The sequence below is a fragment of the Podarcis filfolensis genome (assembly GCF_964270895.1).
Source record: "Podarcis filfolensis genome assembly, chromosome: 8".
Taxonomy (NCBI): Eukaryota; Metazoa; Chordata; class Lepidosauria; order Squamata; family Lacertidae; genus Podarcis; species Podarcis filfolensis.
In genome coordinates, this window is record NC_139611.1 from 72,439,367 (window position 1) to 72,462,524 (window position 23,158).

General features: G+C 49.0%; 1 protein-coding gene across 2 annotated transcripts; it reads right to left on the reverse strand.

Annotated features, from left to right (window-relative positions):
* Nucleotides 1-222: 222 nt before the first annotated feature.
* On the reverse strand, nucleotides 223-21,004 carry HAUS5 (HAUS augmin like complex subunit 5). 2 transcript variants are annotated; one of them, XM_083627242.1, is made up of 19 exons: nucleotides 20,738-21,004; nucleotides 18,877-18,939; nucleotides 17,973-18,005; nucleotides 16,341-16,365; nucleotides 15,938-16,070; nucleotides 15,553-15,712; nucleotides 15,112-15,187; nucleotides 13,682-13,761; nucleotides 12,805-12,865; nucleotides 12,534-12,661; nucleotides 11,747-11,825; nucleotides 10,685-10,830; nucleotides 9,946-10,108; nucleotides 8,953-9,033; nucleotides 5,933-6,078; nucleotides 4,887-5,001; nucleotides 3,236-3,374; nucleotides 2,132-2,264; nucleotides 223-724 (listed from the first exon to the last, which is right to left on the reverse strand). In XM_083627242.1, exons 1-19 carry the CDS (start codon nucleotides 20,842-20,844, stop codon nucleotides 577-579), a joined length of 2,016 nt encoding a protein of 671 aa, XP_083483368.1. In that variant the 5' UTR covers nucleotides 20,845-21,004; the 3' UTR covers nucleotides 223-576. The 2 variants fall into 2 exon arrangements, with proteins under 2 accessions (XP_083483368.1, XP_083483369.1); XM_083627243.1 differs by having other exon boundaries at nucleotides 15,553-15,795; nucleotides 15,835-16,070; nucleotides 20,738-20,956.
* Nucleotides 21,005-23,158: the final 2,154 nt, after the last annotated feature.

Genomic DNA, 23,158 nt, shown 5'->3' on the forward strand with positions numbered 1-23,158 from the left:
CCTGCTTCCTGGGGGAGGAGCAACAAACCAATGAAGGATCCTGCCAGGTGTACAAGTGAGGAACTGCTGCCAAAATCGCAGGGCAGCAGCACATATTGCAGAAGTTAGAAATGGCTGAGCCAGGCCACAGAAGGATGAGAGCAAGTCCCATCCCCCCCACCCCCGACTGAGATTTCATGGCATTTTGATTCAGTCCAAAGAACTGGAAAATATGAAGGGACGTTTTGATGCAGTAAGATTTATTCCAAAGAATTAGAAAATATGAAGGCACATTCTACTTATCAAATTGTAACTTACAGCAAGAAAGGATGCTGGGATGTGTGTGTGTGTGTGTGTGTGTGTGTGTGAGAGAGAGAGAGAGAGAGAGAGAGAGAGACAGACAGACAGAGAGACAGACAGAGAGACAGACAGACAGACCGCTCTTAGGTTCCTCCCCATAGCAACCTGACCTATGCCGTGCCCCTTCGGTAATGAGTGCAGCTAGGCTTAGATACCTATATTCCAGCAAGTGGCATGTGTGCGTGCGTGTGTGAGCGCCATTTTGACACGAATGCCCAGCCCTCTCCCACACTGGTCTCAGACCCAGCTCTGCTGCTGGTGTTGCTGCTGCTGCTGCTTCTGTTGCAGAGCTCTGGCAGCCAGGGTCCAGCGCTCCAGCCACTGCTGCAGGGTGAAGCCAAGGCGGCGCTCGGTGGGGAGTACAAACTGCGCGGGTTGCTCCCACCTGGAAGAGGGAAAACAGAGAGGGTGTTTCAGAGTGGCAGCTGGGCTAGCTTTTTGCAGGACCCCCCACCTCACCCCCCCAAAAAACCCAAGAACCTCAGAGCTGATGGGTCCTGTGCACCAATTTCTTTCTCTTTTTTAAGGGTGAAGGCAGAAATCCCTGTCAACTAGGGCTCCTTCAGACTCTGGGGTTTATTTTGCAGGTGCATCCCACAATATGCCATTGCATTGGGGCGGCGGATACTGGACCATCCACACATTATTCCATATATATATATATATATATATATATATATATATATATATATATATAATGTAATTTCAATTTAAGGCACTCATTTTTACATCCTTAAAACATCAATGACTTCCCTTGTCTTTCCATGGTTCATTTTACATATCATAAATCCCTGCACATTTTACAAAAGCTATACTATTCATTTTTGGCCTAATAAAACACGGGCCGCAGTAGTAGCATACATAAATAACTTTTTCTTAATACCTGGGAATTTCAGTCTGAATTATCCCCAACAGAAAGGACTCTGGTTTTTTTGGGGAAAGTACTTTTAAACATTTTTTTCAATTAATTATGGATCATTTCCCAATACTTTTTTACCCTCTTACAAGTCCACCACAGATGAAAGAATGTTCCCTCTATTTGCATCTCCAGCACTTGTCTGATTCTGCCTTATACATCTTAGCAAGCCTACTCGGAGTTAAATACCATCTGTAAATCATTGTCAAGTAGTTCTCCTTCAAAGAACAACATGTTGTGAACTTCAAATCACTTTTCCAGAGGTTTTCCCAGAGGTTAAAATCTATATTGTGTCCTATATCTATTGCCCAGTATCCACACATTATTCCTCACGGATGATGGGATCCATGTTTGAGTAAGGCTGCCCTAACCCAAAGGTCTAGGGATGCGGGTGGCGCTGTGGGTTAAACCACAGAGCCTAGAACTTGCCGATCAGAAAGTCGGCAGTTCGAATCCCCACGACAGGGTGAGCTCCCATTGCTCGGTCCCAGCTCCTGCCAACCTAGCAGTTCGAAAGCACATCAAAGTGTAAGTAGATAAATAGGTAAACGGCGTTTCCGTGCGCTGCTCTGGTTCACCAGAAGCGGCTTAGTCATGCTGGCCACATGACTCGGAAGCTGTACGCCGGCTCCCTCCGCTAGTAAAGCGAGATGAGCGCCGCAACTCCAGAGTCGCTCACGACTGGACCTAATGGTCAGGGGTCCCTTTACCTTTATCCCAAAGGTAGATTGCCATGTTGAGTCCACCAACTCCCATCAGCCCCAAGCAGCATGGGCAACAGCCAGGGATGATGGGAGTTGTGGTCCCAACTGCATCCGGAAGGGACTAGGCTCAGGAATATATCCCACAATGGCTTGCCAACCTCCCTCCACTTACCAGGCGTCCACAACAGCCTGTACCTCCTGCCAACGCTCAATACGACACCGGCACTGATCCGTCATGCGCTGGATCCGGGGCAGCAGCTCACGGACCTGTTCCTCATCGTGGCTCTGCACCTCCCGCACAAGAGCTGGGGACGGGGGGGAGGGGGAGAGGGAGATTTGGGAAGAACTCGCTGAGTATCAAGCAGCAACTATGTACGGAGGTTTTTTACCTGCCACAACTTGTGGGTGGCCTCGGGGTTAGTCCACATCATCCACAAAAACGGAAATGAAAAATGCATTTTTGAAATAGTATGGTAGCAGCAACTCCCCACTTGCACCAATGAAGCCTAGCACAGAACAGAAGGAAGTATATTCCTGGAGTTAGCATAAGACAGAGGTTTTCAACCTTTTTGAGTCCACGGCTCCCTTGACCAACCACATTCTTTCTGCGGCTCCTCTGTGGGGAAACATTCTCTGAGCCTCAAAAGTCCAGCTATGTCACCCCTTGTCTGCAGAGCTGGTAGCCCCTCACCCTTTTTGAAAACCCCACCGAAGTAGCCCCTGTTGTTTGCAGCACCCCAGGGTGCCACGGCACACAGGTTGAAAAGCTATATAAGGTATTTTCCACTGTTCCTGAGAAAGAACATTGATGGGTATTGGTTGAACCACTGGTGGAGGTCCACAGGTGAGGAAACTAGGCCTATTCCAGTGTTTTGACTTGGCAGGAACTCCGATAATGCCTCTTGCTTGAATGGAGAATACAGAGGGGGCGATTGTGTGATTGTGTGTGTGTGTGTAGAAATCAGCCTATTGTACAAAGGATAACATTCTCACCTGTTGCTCCGCCCACTTGTGCTTCTGGCCCCACCCACAACTGGCACATGGCCTTCAAAAGTTTGCCTAGAAGGGAATGTGGCCCTTAGGCTGGGGGAAAAACACACACCCCCTTTTGCCTGGTTTGTACTGACTTGGCAGGGGCTCTTTCAGGAAGTGGATATTCCCAGCCCCAACTGAAGATGCTGGGGACTGAAGCTGGGACCTTTACGCAGGAAGCATATGCTTCACCCACAAGCCACGGCTCCCTTCTCCAAGAGGTGCCACGCTAAGGCCGACTCACCCTGCGCATCTGGTTCCGGGGAGTTATCCAGCTGGCGCTGCAGGCTTCCTAGCGCCCTCTGCTTTGAGTCAAGTTGGGCACGCAGGAGCACAAGCATCTTCTTCAGCTCTGTGGTGTGCACGAGCAGCTCCTCCGGGGCCTGGAGACAGAGAGGAATGATGGCGCACAGGGCACAGTAGGCATCAACACAAGATGCTGGAGAGCAACACAGGAAGGCCTCCCATTTTAGAAAAAGGGAACTAGGGCTGATTTTAGACCACTGGTAAAGGTTCGGAGTTAAGGGTACCGAGTCATTTTGACAAGCAGCCACCCTATTTAAAATAAAGCTTCATATTCAATTTCCAGCTATTTCACCCAAGAAACAGACGTTTCGTTTGATGTGGCAATGAACTGCATTTTGTTCTCTTGATACGGGTGACGGATATGGCTGGGCGATATATTGATATATTGCCCAAAACCAGTTTGAAGTCAAAACCGATATGATATCAGTTTCACAATTTTTGACCTGGCAATATATTGCAAACCATTATGTGATTTTTATTATGTGGGGAGAAACTGTGAAGCCAGCCAATGTCTCTACATTATTTCAGACATTGTGACATATCAGTATATCGCGATGTTTAGCAGATGATCTGTCGCAATGTTGAAAACCAGTTATCGCCCAGCCCTAGCGATGGACTAATCCAACAAAATTCTGTCCTGTTCTATAAAGTAAAAAGGTAAAGGTAAAGGGACCCCTGACCATTAGGTCCAGTCGTGGCTGACTCTGGGGTTGTGGTGCTCATCTGGCTTTACCGGCTGAGGGAGTCATGTGGCCAGCATGACTAAGCCGCTTCTGGTGAACCAGAGCAGTGCACGGAAACACCGTTTACCTTCCTACTGGAGTGGTACCTATTTATCTACTTGCACTTTGATGTGCTTTCAAACTGCTAGGTTGGCAAGAGGAGAGACCGAGCAACGGGAGCTCACCCCGTCGCAAGGATTCGAACCGCCGACCTTCTGATCAGCAAGTCCTAGGCTCTGTGGTTTAACCCACAGTGCCACCCGCGTTCTATAAAGTAGGGCATACCTAAAGGTACATATAGAATACAAATGCACACTTCACGGAACTGGGGTCGCTCAGAGCTCTTTGCTTTCATAGGCAGGCCATGGAAATTATGTCGGCTTCTGCATAAAATGTGAAGCCGCTAGAACACATTTTTTCTTGCTAGAAAAGGAGCCTGCAAAAAAGGCTGTGTGGGATCCCAGGAACATGGGGAAGCCACCTTGCACCAGGCCAGGCTATTTGTCCATGAAGTATGACTCCCACCACCTGTTCCCTGATCCTTTTAACATAGAGACAGCTAACCTGAGGCCCTCCAGAAGCTACTGGACTATAGCTCCCACCATCCCTGACCTCTGGGCCATGGTGGCTGGGGATGATGGGAGTAGCAGTCTAGCAAAAGCTGGAGTGTCACAGGTGAGTGCCTGCTGTCCTGCTATAAACAAAAAGGTGAACTCAGGACTTCCTGCATGGGATCTACCACTGGGCTATTGTGGGGAGGTGAGTGGGGTGGGGGAGAAAAAGTTATTTCAAGTGATCCAGCCCAGTTAGCTTCCTCCCCCCACCCCACCTAGATATAAACCAAGCCCGCAGCAGAGAGGCACTCACCTTGTAGAGAGGGAAGGCAACTCCCTGGCACACATTGAGGAAGGGCTGGTACACGGCTGGCGCTGTTCGGCTCAGGCGGTGGATAGAAAGCTCATGGGCGGGGATTCGCTGAGACCTGAAATATTTTTTGGGGTGTGTGTGTCAGAAAGAAGGGCTCATGATTTCCCCTCCACCCCACACCTTGTCTTCAAATCAAAGATGGAGGATGCATTCTGATCCCAACGCACACACATTTGTGTGCTTGCTTGAGGTATGAACATGGGCCCAGTCCGCGCTATACATTTAAAGCAGTATCATACCACTTTGAATCCTTTACGGCTTCCCCCAAAGAATCCTGGGAAATGTAAAGGCCAGCAAGAGTTGTTAGGAGAGCTCACGATTCCCAGAGTTCCCCGATTGTTAAACCACTCTGGGAATTGTACCTCTGGCAGGGGAATAAGGGACTCCCAAGAAACTCTTGGCACCCTTCACAGTTCCCAGGATTCTCTGGGGGAAGGCATGGCAATTTAAAGTGGCATGATACTGCTTCAAATGTGTAGTGCAGATGGGGCCATGGGATACACACAGCTCTAAGCACCGTCAGGCTTAAAATATAAATTAACCACCCTCTAGATTGTGCATCAAAGAAGGACAAGACTTGAAACCCACATCAATCTCATTTGAATACAGTTTAACTATTTGTACTTGTTCCAGCCAATATATTCCGGCTTTGATCATCACAGGAGGAGCCAGGACCAATTCACCATCCGCCTCCAACCAGCAAAGGTCTTTAGCAGCCTTGCCCCCCCGCTGTCTCAACTCTAGCATGGCCCATGGCCAGTTGCAGTTCAACAGCATCTGGGGAACACCTGGATCAGGGAAAGCTACTCTTACTTGCAGCCAGTTCTCCAGGTTCAACGATTTCGGGAGGCATGGCCAAAGCGTGACTTTGCTCTTTTAAAAATGAGAAACTTAGAAGTAGGTATCTTGCTGCCCAATGTGGGGCTCTCCTGTTTCTAGAGCCCACAGCGTTGCTCGTCCATGGGGAGGGGAGCAGGAGGACTCACGCAGAGAGATCGCGGCGCAGCAGGCAAGGCAGAGCGATGGTCCCAAACTGTCGAACCTCGCGGTCCACCCTATCCTCCAGTTGCTCGGCTGCTCCCTTCACCAATTGCTCTTGAGGCAGCAGTTTCTTTTCTATGAAGTCTTGGATCTGACAGAGAGACATAAAAGAAAAACCAGCATGGTCACAAAGGTGCCACGTAAGCACAGTACCTCTGCTTCCAGGTGCAGAACATGGAATCCCAGGTCTTCCCTCTGCACTTTTTGTAATATTTATTTTGAAAGTTTCTAGTCCTCAACGTTGCAGAGCCCCACTTGGGTCAGGAACAACTCTAGTGGCAGTATGTCTGGAGGCAGTTGGAGGATGGATGGCGGCTAACAGATTGAGGTTGAATCCTGACAAGACAGAAGTACTGTTTTTGGGGAGACAGGGGGCGAGCAGGTGTGGAAGACTCCCTGGTCCTGAATGGGGTAACTGTGCCCCTGAAGGACCAGCTGCACAGCCTGAGAGTCATTTTGGACTCACAGCTGTCCATGGAGGCACAGGTCTATTCTGTGTCCAGGGCAGCTGTCTACCAGCTCCATCAGGTAATCAGGCTGAGACTGTCTCGCCAGAGTGGTGCATGCTCTGGTTATCTCCCACTTGGACTACTGCAACGTGCTCTGCGTGGAGCTACCTTTGAAGTTGACCCGGAAACTACAAGTAATCCAGAATGCGGCAGCTAGACTGGTGACTGGGAATGGCCACCAAGACCATATAACAATGGTCCTGAAAGACGTACATTGACTCCCAGTACATTTCTGAGCACAATTCAAAGTGTTGTTGCTGACTTTTAAAGCCCTAAACAGCCTCAGTCCAGTATACCTGAAGGAGCGTCTCCAACCCCATCATTCAGCCTGGACACTGAGATCCAGCTCCGAGGGCCTTCTGGTGGTTCCCTCACTGTGAGAAGTGAGGTTACAGGGAACCAGGCAGAGGGCTTTCTTGGTAGTGGCGCCTGCCCTGTGGAACACCCTCCCATCAGATGTCAGGGAAATAAACAACTATCTGACTTTTAGAAGATACCTGAAGGCAACCCTGTTTAGGGAAGTTTTTAATGTCTAATGTTTTACAATTTTTTATGCGCTGTAAGACGCCCAGAGTAGCTGGGGAAACCTAGCCAGGTGGGTGGAGTATAATTACCGTATTTTTCGCCCCATAGGACGCACCGGCCCATAGGACGCACCAAGTTTTTTGGGGGAGAAATAAAGGGGAAAAAAAATATTTCCCCCCCAGGCGCTTGTGGCCTGCAGACCAGGTTCGGGCACAGCGGGAAGACGCGCTGCGCCTCCCAGCTGTCCCCAGAGCTTGCGGGGCAGGCAGCGGGGAGAAGCGCTCTTCTCCCCGCTACCCGCCTGCAGACCACTGTCCCCGGAGCTTGCGGGGCTGGCGGTGGGGAGAAGCACGCGTCTCCCCGCCGTCAGCCTCCAAACCACATCGGGAGACAGCGGGATGGCGGCGTTCCGCCTCCCTGCTGTCCCCCGACCTTGTGGGGCTGGCGCTGCGGCTCTCCTGAAGCCTGGAGAGTGAGAGGGGTCGGTGCACACCAACCCCTCTCGCTCTCCAGGCTTCAGCAAAAGCCTGCATTCACCCCATAGGACGCACACACATTTCCCCTTCATTTTTGGAGGGGAAAAAGTGCATCCTATAGGGCGAAAAATACGGTAATAAAATTATTATTATTATTATTATTATTATTATTATTATTATTATTATTATTATTATTAATGCCACAATCCTTGCTGCTAAGAAGCTGTCCTCCATCCTCTATCAATGGTCACCCGGCAGCAGTCGTTACATCAGGCTGCAGCAGAGGAGGGAATAGGTGGGGTGCAGGGCCACTCTGTCAGCGCAGCTGAGAGAACAGCAACTTTTGGTGCCTCTTCCCCAAGCTCTTGTATCCTAGCTGGCCATTAGAAGACCAGCGTTCAACTAAGAACTTGCATTGCTGTTGGCAGATTTCCTCCTCCCTCCAAATTCATCTTCCTCTTATGCCATGCCTTTTCCTAGTGCTCGTTGGTTAAACGGATCAGGAAACACCTAATGGGAAAGACCCACCTCTGCCTGAGATCCTGGAGAACCACAGGTGCCGGTCAGATGAGATAATCTTTGGCTGGGTGGGCAAATAGACCAACCTGGCATAAGGCAGATTCTTAGGTCCAGGATATGAATTTTGTAGCATGACCAGTCTGGCTTTAAGCAGATGGTGCATTAGGTATGGGGAAACCTTTCAGTCCCTTCCAACTCTACAATTTTAAGATAACTTATGGAGGGCACCAGGTTGGGCTACAAATCCCATTAGCCTTGAGCAATGGGGATGTTGCAAGGGGGTGGTGGGAGCTGGTAGTCCACACTCGCCCTCTCAAAATCTGCTGCTGCCCCTTAGACTGACCCCAACATCTAGCATGCCCCCCTTTCTACATAGCCAGACTTCATGTGGCCTAGGACCCACGTACCTACGGGACCGCCTCTCCTGGTATGCCCCGTGGAGGACCTTAAGGTCCACAAATGACAACACCTTGGCGATCCCAAGTCGCAAGGTGGTTAGATTGGTCTCAACTAGGGCCAGGGTGTTTTCAGTACTGGCCCCGACTTGGTGGAACACTCTGTCACAAGAGACTAGGGCCCTGCGGGACTTGACATCTTTCCGCAGGGCCGGCAAGACAGAGCTGTTCCACCTGGCCTTTGGTTTGGACTCAGTCTGACCCTTATATTTCCCTCCCCATATGATTTTGATCTATGGGCTACTATTAAAATGAGGCTGCATTTTAAATTATATTTTAACCTGTATTTTAAATTGGCTTTTTTATTATTATTGTAATTTTACTGGTGTTAGCCGCCCTGATTATTATTATTATTATTATTATTATTATTATTATTATTATTATTATTATTTCCTGACTTCTAAGCAACAGATTCTGGCACATTGCCACCCCAGGCCATAAATATATTCGTGTAGAGGTGAAAGGGAGCCTCAGATCTTGCCTCTGCCTGGTCCTTGCGAAGCTGTGATTTAAGATACGACGTTCCCTTGATGAGCGCCCGGATGTGCTGCTGTTTCTCATTCTGTAGGAAGGAGGCAGAGAAGGGAGATTAAGGTGCTACTTTTCAACAGACTGCACAAGGCACCCCCTTCCCCCAAAGCCTCTCCTAATGGCATAGGCACACACACACAAGGCCACATTCACATCATCCAGTAAAAGCAGTATGGCACCACTTCAGTCGCAGCTTCCCCCAAAGCATTCTGGAAGCTGAAGTTTGTTAAGGGGGCTGGGAGTTGTCAGGAGACCCTCGCAGAGCTAAAATTCCCAGAGTGGTTTAAACAAACCATTCCACTTCACAGGGCACTCTGAAAAGGGAAAGAGGGGGCTTTTAACAACCTCCACCAATACAGCACTTGCCAGATGTTGCCAGAGGCCCCACCAACCAATCAACATGGCCTGTGGCCAGGGATGATGGGTATTGTAGTCCATTATATTTATGCGGGGGGACGGGGAGAGAGAAACAAGATTGGCTCTTCCTAACCTAGAAGTTGACATCCTTCTGTATAATCAGCCCTGTTTAGGGAAGCTTTTAATGTCTGATGCATTACTGTATTTTAATATTTTGCTGAAAGCCACCCAGAGTGGCTGGCGAAGCCCAGCCAGATGGGCGGGGGTATAAATAATAAATTATTATTATTCATTCACATCCTGCTTACATGCCAAAATGGCTTCTAAGCAGTCTTGTCTCAAGGCTTTTGGCCCTACGCCTCAGATTCTCTGGATCTATTGCTGGCATAGCTCAGTTGGGAGAGAATGCCGGCTGTTCATCTCAGGGTCGTGGGTTCAAGCCCCACGTTGGGCAAGAGATTCCTGCATGGCGGGGGGTGGGACTAGATGACCCTGGGGGTCCCCTTCCAACTCCACACACCTATAATCCCAAGACCCACACAACTCTTTCCCCCTCCAAGATTTATCCTCCCTTCCACACACTCACCACCAGGTGGCGGAAGTCCAGGATGCTCTGGCGTTTAGCTTGCACAGCCTGCAGTTCCTCGTGCCGGGTCCTCACCGCCTCTTCCAGCTCCCGGCAGCCCTGCAGAAGTCCGTCTCTGTATCCCCTCAACCGCACGGCCCGAAGCTCCAGCTCAAACGCAGCTCTGGGATGGGAGGCAGCATGAAAAAAAGGGGGAAGAGAATCCCTGACACGTGTCTGTTCACACAGTGCGCTTATTTATAGGTCTCTCCCCGTTTGCTTCCACTGCCCTTATTTTTATTCAACACCCCCCCCAATTGCACCCAAGGCTACTACTGCCCCCATGGATAGTTCCAGCATACCGCCCCCTTCCCACAAGAGTTTGGATTTAATATCCTGCTTTAACACTACCCGAAGGAGTCTCAAAGCAGCTAACATTCTCCTTTCCCTTCCTCCCCCACAACAAACACTCTGTGAGGTGAGTGAGGCTGAGAGACTTCAGAGAAGTGTGACTGGCCCAAGGTCACCCAGCAGCTGCATGTGGAGGAGCGGGGAAGCGAACCCAGTTCACCAGATTACGAGTCCACCGCTCTTAACCACTACACCACACTGGCTCCCTACCCACGCTACCCAGGGGCTGGTATCGCCCACTTTGGGAAACACTGGCTTAGAATTTTGTTTTTAAAAGTGAGATGCACAGCTCCATTGCTGCTCATGGTCTCCCCTGAAGGAACCACAACTGCAAGATCCGTCTTCTCACCTGGCCAGGATAGAGCGCTCCGAGTCATCAGACAGCAGGCTATGCATCTCCTGGACGACAGCTTCCAGCCGAGCCAAGAGGCTCCTCTCCTGGGCGTTTAAAGGGATCTGCTCCACACAAAGCATCTCGCACTTGCTCCAGCCCTCCTGCCCACCAGGAGAGGAAGAAGGAAAGCAAAGACTATGAGCGCCCCCTTTTTTTGGCACCCAACTCCTATGGAAAACAACAGTGCTGACAAAGATGGACCTGAACTGAACTAGATGGACCAAAGGTCTGACTCAGTAGAAGGCAGCTAATAAATAATAATAATAATTTATCTATATGCCGCCCACCTGCCTGGGTTGCCCCAACCACTTTGGGCAGCTTCCAACAAATTAAAACACAGTAAGACACCACACATTAAAAACTTCCCTATACAGGGCTGTCTTTCAGATGTCTTCTAAAAGTCAGAGAGTTGTTTATTTCCTTGACATCTGATGGGAGGGCGTTCCACAGGGTGGGTGCCACTGCCAAGAAAGCCCTCTGCCTGGTCCCCTCTAACATCATTTCTCATAGTGAGGGAAGCACCAGAAGGCCCTTGGAGCTGGACCTCAGTGTCCAAGCTGAACAATGTGGGTGGAGACGCTCCTTCAGGTATACTGGGCCAAGGCCATTTAAGGCTTTAAAAGTCAGCACCAGCTCTTTGAATTATGCTCAGAAGCATAGCTTCCAATGTCCTAATCACCAGATCCGCCTTAAATCCTGCTGCCCAAAATAATTTGGAGAGATCAATTATACACTTCCAAGGAAACAAGTTTTCAGATAACCGGCGTCTTTAGTTAGCTCTCTCAGAATTCACACAACAGTGAATATAGCAGCACAAGCACTTTCAAGCAGTGAAGAACTGAATGTATGAACTGGCTGAAGTAAAAGCTGCATTGGAAACGGCACTCATTCAGAGACTCAGACAAGGTAGGTGCTCGACAGCCCTATCCACGAGAGATAAAACAGACCGTGTGTGAACCATAGCTACATGCCCCCCCCCGTTACATTCAGCCACAAGGCAGCGCCAAGGGCCGTCACCTGTATGAGGGTCCGGACAGAGGGCAGGTCATTCATTGGCTCCGACATATCCTCCAGGTGGGCGTTATCATAGCGAAACCTGAGCATGGGGCAGAAAGGAGAGAACTGTAGACCCCAAAGAGCCTCATGAGATACCGAGGGGAAGACTCTGACTTTGAGCGATTGCTTGACATTGTGCGTTTCCCTCCACCCCCAACACTTCCCCTGAGCCTTGGTGGGCTTACTGGTGCCAAAGAACAGCGATGCTTCCGTAAAAAATAGCTGGTTCGGGGCCAGCCAGGTTAAGTTCCCCACAGAGAAACATTGCGGGTAATTGAAACGGGAGCCAGTGAAGAACCTCAGACCTTCTCCCCAGTCCATGCCTCCTCTCCCTAGGTCACAACCTTCCCTGGCCATGCCTCATTACTATTATTATTTAGTAATTAATTAAATTTGCATACTGCCCTATACGCCCCAGGTCTCAGGGCAGTTCACGAGATAAACGTCACAAAAACAGAAAATACATAATGAAAACAAAGACAACCCAATAATCCCGCCTTCCACGACACTGGCTGTCAATCTGTGGCTGTCTGATTAAAGAGGAACATTTTCACTTGGCACCTAAATGAAGGCACCAGGGGAGTCTCCCTGGGGAGAGCATTCTACCAATGGAGAGCCACTGCAGAAAAGTCCCGTTCTCCTGTTGCCACCCTCCGGACCTCTCCAGAGGTTGCCCGGGGGTGCTGGGTGGTGTCATTAGCCCAGGATACCCAACACCGCCACCCCTCTCCCCCAGGGCAGGACCTACTTGAGGGCTTCCACATCCCTAGGAATGTTGATGCTGGTGGTGAGCTCCTGCAGCTGCTGTGTGTTCTGCAGGGCAAGGTGCTCCAGGGCTGAAAGGATGTGGGCAGGAGGGTGGGAGCCAGCTACTTTCTGTGGGGAGACAGGGAAAGGTAGTGAGGATGACCTCAAAGACAGAGAGAGAGAGAAGAGACTGCTCACAGGCAGTCATAGAGCAGGCTGTCCAAGCAAAGCAACAGGCTTCCTCATCGCTGCTCTGCAATGTGTGGTCCTACCTCCACAAGGCTCAGCCAGTGCTGGTAGGAAGGGTTCAGCTGCTCCTCATTCATCCCGCTGCTGAGAGACACCAAAGGAAAAAGAGAGAGAGTGTTAGAAATTCAAGGGCAGGTGCAGGGAACCTGTGGCCCTCTGGATGCAGCTGAACTACAACTCCCATCAGCCCCAGCATCCATAATCCAGCAACATCTCTGGAGGGCCGCAGATTCCCCCAAACCTGCTCAGGGAGGCAGGGAGAAAAGGACAGGTAAGAATGACCAGGATGCTTTTCAAAGGGGAAGGATACCAAAAGGGAAAGGGCACTCCCAAACGGTTTGAAGACCTAAGGTGTTTGGAAAGGACAAACTGTGTGGGTGTAGAATTGGGGAGAGGGTCTTTAGCTGCAAGGGCTTTATAAAGGGAACACCATGGCACTGGACCAAGCCTGGAAGCAGATGGGGAGCCAGTGCAGGAATTTCATGGGGGGAATAAAATTATGAACTGCTTTCCGTCTAGAAGATCCCAGGCTCAGCCCATCACATCTCACAGAATCATACGAGACAGAGGTAACCTTAAATGTCATGTAGTCCAACGTCTGGCAGAAGCAGGCAAAGTCCCACTAAAGCAAACCCCCGCCCCCCCATCTAAAAAACTGAGGGATTAGCACTGCAGCAGAGACCTCAGAGTCCCAGTTCGGTTAGCCAGTGCTATGTTAGGCTGTCCAAAGAGACTGTGGCTCATTGTTTCAAAATTTCTAGATACCCAATGTGAAATCTGGAAACTGGGCACTCATGGAGCAAGGGAGAGGTCTACAATGCAAGGCTAATGGGAGGAAAGTATACAAAACATGGGACAAATTTAAGGGAAGTGGGAAAGGGGTGGAAGATAGGCTCTTACGGAAAATGCCCTGATACACTGTGCTCAAAGAGGGTCTTCAGGAAGTGGAAGCGCAGCTGGCAGGCCTCCTGGACATCTCGCTGGAGAGAAACAAGGGACAGACCTCAGCTAAGGTTTCTCCCCCCAAATACACCTACCTCCAGCCTGTTAAAAAATGCAGTTAACAGGTTAATTCTCCATGAGTCAGCAGAGAAGATGACTCATTCCCCACAATGCACTGGCAGGCAAACTCTTTTATCTGTGCTATGGGGCAGATTTGGGAGAAACTTTGCGTATAAAAACTCAGGTTACAGCATGCTGTGTGGGTTGTTGTGGTAGGGGAGTGCAGGACTTGTTGAAGGTTATGTGATGAAACTGTGGATTTGAGTGAATATTTTTTGAAGAGATCATCTGAGGAAGAAGTTGGAAAATTGGCAGATTTCAGAGAACTCGTTAAGTTGAAGGACTCTGCAAGCAACTGAACCAAGGACTTGGCTGTGGACTTTAACACAAGCATGGACTTCGAAGGAAATAGCCCTCTCTGGGCTCAGAGAGAGGAGATAACTCATATCATCTATAAATAGTGTATGTATGTGAAGTGCATGTTGGTGTTGGCCTAGTAAAATGACAACTCTGCTAAGTGCCTGTTTTCTGCAGTGAGCTTAATTGCTTGACTGAGCTTCCACAGTGCATACACCCAAAACAGCCCTCCAAATCTACTGAATTACGTGCCCCGAAAACTGTGTCTGGTCTCATACCGCAGAACCTTGGCACGTGCTAGAATTCATGCACAAACACCAGAGCCAATGCTAGAATGTTGGAAGATTCAGGACAGAAATAACATCTTCACATAGTTTAACTATGGAACTCATTCCCACAAGATGCAATGAGGGCCACCAACTCGTGTGGCTTTAGCAGAGAATTAGACAAATTCCTGGAGAAGGAAAACACTGGCTCCGAACCCTGATGGCTACTTTCACTGTCAGAAGCAACATGTTTCTGAATACAAGATGCTGGAAACTACAGGAGGGAAGAGTGCTGTTGGGTTCAGGTCCTGTTTGCAGGCTTCCCATAGGCATCTGGTTGGCCGCTGTGAGAACAGGATGACTTTGGGGGCAGTCACTGCCTCTCAGCCTAGCCTACCTCGCAGGGTCGTTGTGGGGATTAAATGAGGGAGAGAACCATGTATGCCACTTTGAGCTCCTTGGAGAGGGGGAAAAGTTGGGATATAAGCACCAGAAATTGAAAGATTATGATTTCAGAATCAAGGTTTCGGTCAATAAGTAACCAGACATTGGTACGTACACTTTTGACCAGAAAGAGCTGTCCTTAAGCCAGTACTACAAAGCAAATAAGTACTTGGAAATCCCGATTTCCCTGATCTCAAGTAAATATACCTTTGCAAGAAGCTACTCTGCCCTCTTCCCCGCAAGCAAGCCACCAATCCTCACCAAAACCTCCGGCTCCATGCTGGGGAATCCAGGCTCCGGGGCTTTCTTGCTGAACACCACCGCTGTCCTGGCCTTCCTACGGAGAACAAATTAGGATGGAGAGAACCCCTTCCGGCGGCTGGGCAGACCTCTCAAACATTCCCTGCATGCCCATTGTGGGCAGAGCAACCAACGCACATCTCACCTTTGTACACTAAGCTATACAAAGCGACTGTTCATCCACCACCCGGGCAAGGGAGAGGTGTCATCAGAGTTCCATCCAGGCAAAGGCAATCAAGGAGGGGGCAAAGCCGGGGCCAGTGAGGGGTGTGGCCTGGAGAGGGGGCGTGGCCTCACAAGAGTTCCAAGGGCCAGGCAGGGAGGGCCCCATTCGGCTCTTGGTTCCCTACTCTGGACAAATGTGCCCTGCCTATCCAAGAGACTGGAGATGGGGGACTGTACCTCTCCATCTCTTGCAGCTGCTCCAGGCGGCCTCCGACTTTTGCCGCTCTCGCTTGCAGTTGCTGACGCTCTGCTGCGACCCGGGCAGAGTATGCCTTGAGCAGCAAGCTGCGGCGCTTGGCATCCCAGATCTCCTCCTGCGCCGTCTCCAGGGCGACCTCTGAGACCAGATGAGAGCAAGGGCGCATCACAAATTGGGCAGTGTGGGTACTCCCACGCGACTTTGGGATCTCTGCACAAGTGCTATAATAACAACGAAGATCCCCTGTGCTGGATTGTCACAAGTGCTAGAATAGGCATTAGTTTTGGCATCTTTATAATATTTTTAAACAACAACTCAAGATTCTAGTCCTTATGACCATTGAGCCAACGTCTTCCCACTCACCATCTGCCACGAGTTCATGTTGTGCTGATTCAATCTGCAAGTCCAGCTGTTGCAGCTCCCCCCGCAGGCGGGAGATGTCTTGGACCAGCTGCTTACGGCGCTCCTTCTCCGATTCTGAACTGCTGGGCTTGCCCTGGGGAGAAAAACACCAGCCCTGCTAGGGTGGAACTCTGCGTGGCACATTTAAGCTCACTCACAGCTCATTTTCCCACAATACTCATAGACATAAGGCAACCCTCCTCCCGCCCCACTATCCCACAAACATAGGTTGTGAATGTGGCCTCTATCTCCAAGTTCTCCCCCTCCACATCCTAAAGGCAGCCCCTTCCCCACAGATTACAAAGCCCAAGCCACAGGGAGTAGCAGCAACACCCAAATCCCTCCCGGTATATTGATCTCTCACCTCAGTCTCCTCCATCTGCTGATACCTACATGAAAGGTTCGGGTTAAGAAAACCAACAGTTTCCCATTTTTCTTTAGTCACTACAACAACTATGTCCAGAAGTCACAAGAAGCCAACAAGCACAGAACCCAGTTTTCTCTGCTTCAGGATTTACCATCCCTTGAGGTAAATAGCAATTAAAAAAAAAAAAGTCTGGAAGCTTCTGATTCTGAATAATCACAATTCAGTGCTTACATCCACACCCTAAGCTGTGGTTGATCTTAACAATGGTGTGTTGAAAATGCCAGCTTTGTAAACCATGGTTTGATGTCTTTCAAGCAAATTGTATGTTAAGATCAACCATAGTTTGCTGGGTCTGGATGAGATGCCAAGCTGCGATTCTTGAAACACCAAAGCCCTTTTCATGGATGTGGCAAGGGAGCAAAAGGGGAGAGCGTGAGAGCTCAGCAAGGGGCTAGGCTTGCTTATAACACAGTAAACCGTGGTGAAGATGTAAGCAATGTGTATAGACAGAAGTCAGAAAACAGGAACAAGTTCATCATTTGGAGTAATACTGATGAAGAAGGCAGTGGCACAAAGGTTGTTCTACAGCCCTCTAGAGTAGGGCTGCCTCTTTTTTGGGGGGAGGGGTGAAGAGTGCCTCTGCTGCTGTTCTTTTAACCGCAGCTAGGCATACAAATTAAGCAGGTAATACATCCCTGGCATGAAATAATTAGTGGGCAAAGCTTCACCTGCTGAATTTTTGGATGTCAGGCTACTGAAGGTATAGGCAGAAGGCCAAAAAAACCCAACAATTGGCTTAGGATTTTATATAAGTTAAGTGATGAATCAATATATTTAATCTCGAATTGAAAGGATATAAGGATGTTTAATGATTAAGTTAAGTTTGTAAGAACTTTGATTTGGAAAACCATTAAAAGGATATGCATTGAAATTCAACCTAGGGAAAACGAGGAAGTCACTTAACAATGTTAATAAGCATAATTTTAATAAGGTTATGATTTATGGTTGTTTGTTCATAATTTTGTGAAAATCAATAAAAAAAATGGGAAGGAAAAAAACCCCCAACACTTAAAAATGCAAAGGTTTGGGAAAGTATAAAAGTCCTATCCTGGTCCCAAAATGACAACAAACACAGGCAGAAGTCAGGCTAGTCTCCCTCATAGGATTGTTGTGGTGGGATAAGAAGGGAGTGGCGGAAAGAACTGTGCATCCACTTGGAGGAACGGCAGATTATAAAAAGGAAATACACTACAGAAATCCAACCAGTGATGCTTCCTCCTTCATGGAGAAGCGGACAAAGGGGAGGAACACAGAAAGTTGCCTTATACCAAGTCAGCCCACAGGGCTATCTAGCTCAGAACTGTCTACTCTGACTGGCAGCAGCTCTCCAGGGTTTCTGGCAGGGTCCTCTCCCAGCCCGACTTGGAGATGCCAGGAATTGAACCTGGGACTTTCTGCGTGCAAAGCAGATGCTCTACCACTGAGCTACAGCACAACGGCAAAGGAACTTGCCCACTGCTGAACTTTGCTTGCCACACCATTGCTGCAAGGGGCGAAAAAAAGAGGAGGGATAACTCTCAGCAGAAGGAGGTGTGGAACGCTGGAGGAAAATGCCCACCAAAAGGATACCATAGCAAATTGCCCCGGATCTTCTTTACGGTCCTACAGTATCGACAAAGAGAAAAATTAAGTCAATGAAGTGCATTGTATCCCCCACTACTTGATCTCTGTGCCAAAAAATACTGTCACCCCAATTTCAAAGTGGAACATGTGCAGAGGAAGGTGACCAAGGGTCTGGAAACCAAACCTTATGAGGAATGACTGAAGGAACTGAGTATGTTTAGCATGGAAAGGAGGAGACTGAGAGGAGATACGATAGCCATCTTCAAATATCTTAAGGGCTGTCACATGGAAGATGGAGCAAGATTGCTTTCTCTTGCTCTGGAGGGTAGGACTTGAGCCATTGGCTTCAGGTTACAAGAAGGGAGATTCTGACTAAACATCAGGAATAATTTTCTGACAGTAAGAGCTGTTTGACAGTGGAACAGACTCCCCCGGGAGGTTGTGGATTCTCCTTCTTTGGAGGTTTCTAAGCAGAGGCTGGATGGCCATATGTCATGGGTACTTTAGCTGAGATTCCTGCATTGCAGGGGGTTGGACTAGATGACCCTCGGTGTCCCTTCCAACTCTGTAATTCTAAGTATCTCAGCCTAGCGTTAAAGGCACGAGAACAGAGCCAATAATAAAAGATGGCTGTTTCAGCCCATCTGCTTCCCAAGACGTCCCATGAATGCAAACGGGATCCCAGGAGTAGCAAAATTCCTCTGGCGAAAGAATTGCTGAATGTGGGCAGCTAGCGTCACCCGAGAGATGGGGAGCCTGTGGCCCTCCAAGTTGTGTGCTGAACTCCAATTCCCACCGGCCGAAGCCAGCATGAAGTCCAGCCAACATCTACCAGCTGTGAGGAAAACAAAAAGCCAAATCCTAACCCACCAGCCTCTCAGTGCTTCTCCTGAACACAACCTCTTCTTACCTCTGGTGGCGAACATGCTGGATGACGAATTTCCAGATCTCAGCACACTGACCTGAGCACATCCTAGAGAGTAGGGGAAAGGATGGAAAGCGTTTATATCCCACTCATAAGCCAAAAAGGCTTCCAGAGCGACTAACATACAGTCTGTTACATGCAACCAGCATGCAACTCCACGGCTGCCCATATGCTTCTGGGCAATGTTCTAGGCTCTTGGATTAATTTACAAAGCCTTTAATAACTTGGGACTAGAATCCCTTAAGGTCTACTCAGTTCATTATATCGCTGCCTGGCCGAGGAGGTCTTTGTGGGAAACGCTGTTAGCAATCCCCCCTGGTTCAGACCCACCTGCATGTTCAGAACTGTGGGCCTCTCTCCCCTCCCTGCTGAACGTCCAGTGCTTGGCGAGGACTATTTTTGTTTAAGCAGGCATTTTATGTAAGGTTTCAGATTCTGATGGACAATTTTTATCTCTGCTGTACACAATTGGGTTAAACAGGGGGAAATGTGGAATTAATCTGCTTGGAAGAGACTGGAATTCTAAGACAGACATTGTTGGAAGAAAACGTTGCAGGTGCAGCCTTCTAACACCCATCAGGCCCAAGCATTGCAGCCAGAGCCCCATTAGGATGGGTAGAATGGAAAATAGGGAGATCCAAAGCAGGCAGAAGCAGAGTCAATGATAGGTGGACTCAGCCGATTCTACTTACAGGTAGGTAGCCGTGTTGGTCTACCGTAGTCGAAACAAAATAATTAAAAAAATTCCTTCCAGTAGCACCTTAGAGACCAACTAAGTTAGTTATTGACATGAAAGCTCATACCAATAACTAACTTAGTTGGTCTCTAAGGTGTGCTGTGGGTTAAACCACAGAGCCTAGGGCTTGCCGATCAGAAGGTCGGTGGTTCGAATCCCCACGACGGGGTGAGCTCCCGTTGCTCGGTCCCTGCTCCTGCCAACCTAGCAGTTCAAAAGCATGTCGAAGTGCAAGTAGATAAATAGGTACCGCTCCGGCGGGAAGGTAAACGGCGTTTCCGTGCGCTGCTCTGGTTCGCCAGAAGCGGCTATCATGCTGGCCACATGACCCGAAGCTGTATGCCGGCTCCCTCGGTCAATAAAGCGAGATGAGCGCCGCAACCCTAGAGTCGGTCACGACTGGACCTAATGGTCAGGGGTCCCTTTACCTTTAAGGTGCTACTGGAAGGATTTATTTATTTATTTATTTATTTGTTTCAGCCTATTCTAGTTTTCTCCCCATCCTCCTCCCTGCTGGCTGAGAGCAGACTTAAGCCAACGAAGGTCCTGTAAATCTAAGAGAACAGCCCTGGTGGATCAGTCCAATTGCCCACCTAGCGTAACATCCTGTTCTCACAGTGGCCGACCAGATGCCTGTAGGAAACCAGAGAGCCAGCATGGTGTAGTGGTTAGAGTACTGGACTAAAACCTTTGAGACCTGGGTTCAAATCCCCACCGAATCTGGCTTTGGGCCAGACACTGCCTCTCAGCCTAACCTACCTCACAGGGTCGTTGTGGAGATTAAATGAGGCGGGGTGGGGGGAGACCTGCCTATGCCACCTTGAGCTTGGAGGAAAAGGTGGGATAGCTCAGCTGGTGGAGCGTAAGACTCAGGGTTGTGGGTTCGATCAAAAGAAAAGGGTCCCTTCAAATTCTACATGCAATAAAATAAACCTGCAAGCAACAGCCCCCTGCCCGCCAGATTCCCAGCAACTGGGTCACCAGAGGCGTAAGGCCCTGAACTCTGCACATGCTCAGAAGTACTCGCTTTGCTGGAGTTTTTGAAATATATTCCAGGGAGCCGCCTGGCGGGGGCGGGTCTGAGGCAGGAGAGGGCCGCATGTCACCCACCGGCGGGCCGCACTCTCGGAGGGGATTCTGTCCGGCGGGAGCTGCATCTCCTCGGCCGCCCAGCGCCGGAGCTCCTGCGCCAGCGACGCTCCGCTGCTCCAGTCCATCCCGACCACAGCCGCGGCTCGACGGAACTCCTCCCGCAGCTGCAGCTACAGCTGCTGCTTCTGTTGCTTCTTTCCCGCTGCCTGCGCGGAACTTCAACTCCAGCGCCTTCCCTCCCGGGCGCCACCCACCTTCCCGTGGCACGCCGGGAGATGTAGTCCCATGTCGCAAGAGCTGCCGGGACGTGTAACCGGAGAGGGAGGGGGAGAGCGCGAAAAAGAGAGACTCCGCTTTCGCACAGGCTGCTGGGATTTGTAGTTTCGGGTTGGCTGTGAGAGGGCTGAGCGTCTGCCCGAAAGGCCGTGTCTGATTGTCTTGCTATTCCTATTAGTACAGTACACTTTTTGCATCTTTATTCTTAGCCCTCTTTATGATTTATGCGTGCGTTCCGAAATGTGTGTGTGTGTGTATATGTGTATATATATATATATATATATATATTCTGTTTTACAAATGAGAATACTCATTTAAACATCCTTAAAATATAAATTACTTCCCTTCTTCTCTTTCCATGGTTCATTTTGCATATCATAAATCCCTGCATATTTCACATAAATTAAACCATTCAGTATTCCATTATTATTTTTGTTGTTGTTTAGTTGTTTAGTCGTGTCCGACTCTTCATGACCCCATGGACCAGAGCACGCCAGGCATTCATCTTCCACTTCCTCCCGCAATTCCATTATTACATCCATCAAAACTTATTTGCACTGTTTAATTTATCTTAATGCTGCCAGCACTTTCAAGTGTACACAATTTCTCCCTGTATATTCAATAAACATTTCCCGATCTTCTTTAAACGTATGTTCTTCTTGTTCTCTTATTCTATATGTTAGGTCCGCAAGCTGCGCATATTCGATCAGTTTATGTATATGTAATATAAACCCACAACGCACTTCCCTTAAGAAGCAGGTACGAATCTCCGGGGCACTCTTTGACCTGATGGTATCTCTGGAGGCTCAGGTAGCCTTGGTGGTCAGGAGTGCCAGTTTCCAGTTATGGTTAGTTCAGCAGTTGTGGCTGTTTGTGGTCCAATATAGTGTGGACTTTGTCACCCATAAAATTATATATGGATTATTGCAATGTGCATTGCATGGGGCTGCTTAGATGGAGGAAAGACAGGTGTGAAGAAAAACCATCCTGTACAAATTTATAATATATACCTCTTGCCTCTGGCCCTGCCCATCAATGGCATGCGGCCCCTGGAAGGTCATTTAGATGGAAATGCGGTCCTCGGGCTGAAAAGGCTTCCTCATCTTTCTTCTTCTCCCATCCCAACCTAACTTTTCCCCATAAGTTAAAATCCAGACAAAACTGTTGAGTGTTTTTTTTTTGGGGGGGGAAATCTCTGTCTCTCCCCACTGCTCCAATAAAAATGCTACTTTTCGCCAATTCAGCAAAAATCTACCCAGACACCATTTTCAAGCCATACGCTTGGCAGCCCTAATCAATAACCAAATTGAATTGCACTTCAGAAGATATATAGAATTGTAGTTTGGGACAGTATCCCCAAGGACCTCTTAGAATTCCTGATCTATGATTGCGGTCATAGGACTGTTGTCTTTCACATGACTGTATATGTTTTGACTCCACCGAGTGGGAAGTGACAGAGGCAGGATGTTTGTGTTACTGTGGGACTATTGTCCTTTGTCTTTTTCTCTTTGCTGTCTGATGCTAGAGAAAGAGGGAGCCATGTTGTAGTGCTCCCTGTGTGTTTATATGTAAATAAAGTAGATTAGCCAAAATGCTGAGTTGCTGAGGTCTGTCATGTGCATGCTGCGCAAACTCTGCGGATCCCTAAGTGTGCCGGTGTCGGTTGGCATCGGTCGCTGTGATGTTTGGGCTGAAGAAAGCTTCTGAAGCTTCCGAACGATCAACCAGGAGGGAGAAAACATGACAGTCGGGCATGTGTCTCTGCCTGGGGCCTACTCGAGTGTAGGTTGAACTCCTGACAGGACCATCTTGTCCAATCCCCTGCAAACACAAGTATCACAGCTGAATAATCCCTGACAGGTGGCCATCCAACCTCTTGCTTAACAACCTCCCAGGATTTTGTTGTCTCTGTCTGCAGAAGATTCCCTTCATCTGGTTTACCTGGAAGTGGCCAGGATTGAACCTGGGAGTTTCTGCAGGGGAAGAAGCATGTGCTCTGTCAACGAGCTGTGGTAGGTCTCGCTTCAGGTTGACCTGCATCAAACCAGTGTGGGTGGCAGTTCAAAGCTGCATTCATTATCCTGAGGCTAGAATTAGTGTTAACCTAACGCAAGTGGCGCTGTGGGTTCAACCACAGAGCCTAGGACTTGCTGATCAGAAGGT

Bases quoted from the DNA above. Each gene is read 5' to 3' on its own strand.
- HAUS5 (XM_083627242.1), bottom strand. From the start codon at position 20,844: ATGGACTGGAGCAGCGGAGCGTCGCTGGCGCAGGAGCTCCGGCGCTGG. The intron at 18,006-18,876 runs GTAAGAAGAGGT...TCGATACTGTAG, and splicing joins CAGCATGTTCGCCACCAGAG to GACCGTAAAGAAGATCCGGG. The intron at 16,071-16,340 runs GTGAGAGATCAA...TTTTCTCCCCAG, and splicing joins AGCAGATGGAGGAGACTGAG to GGCAAGCCCAGCAGTTCAGA.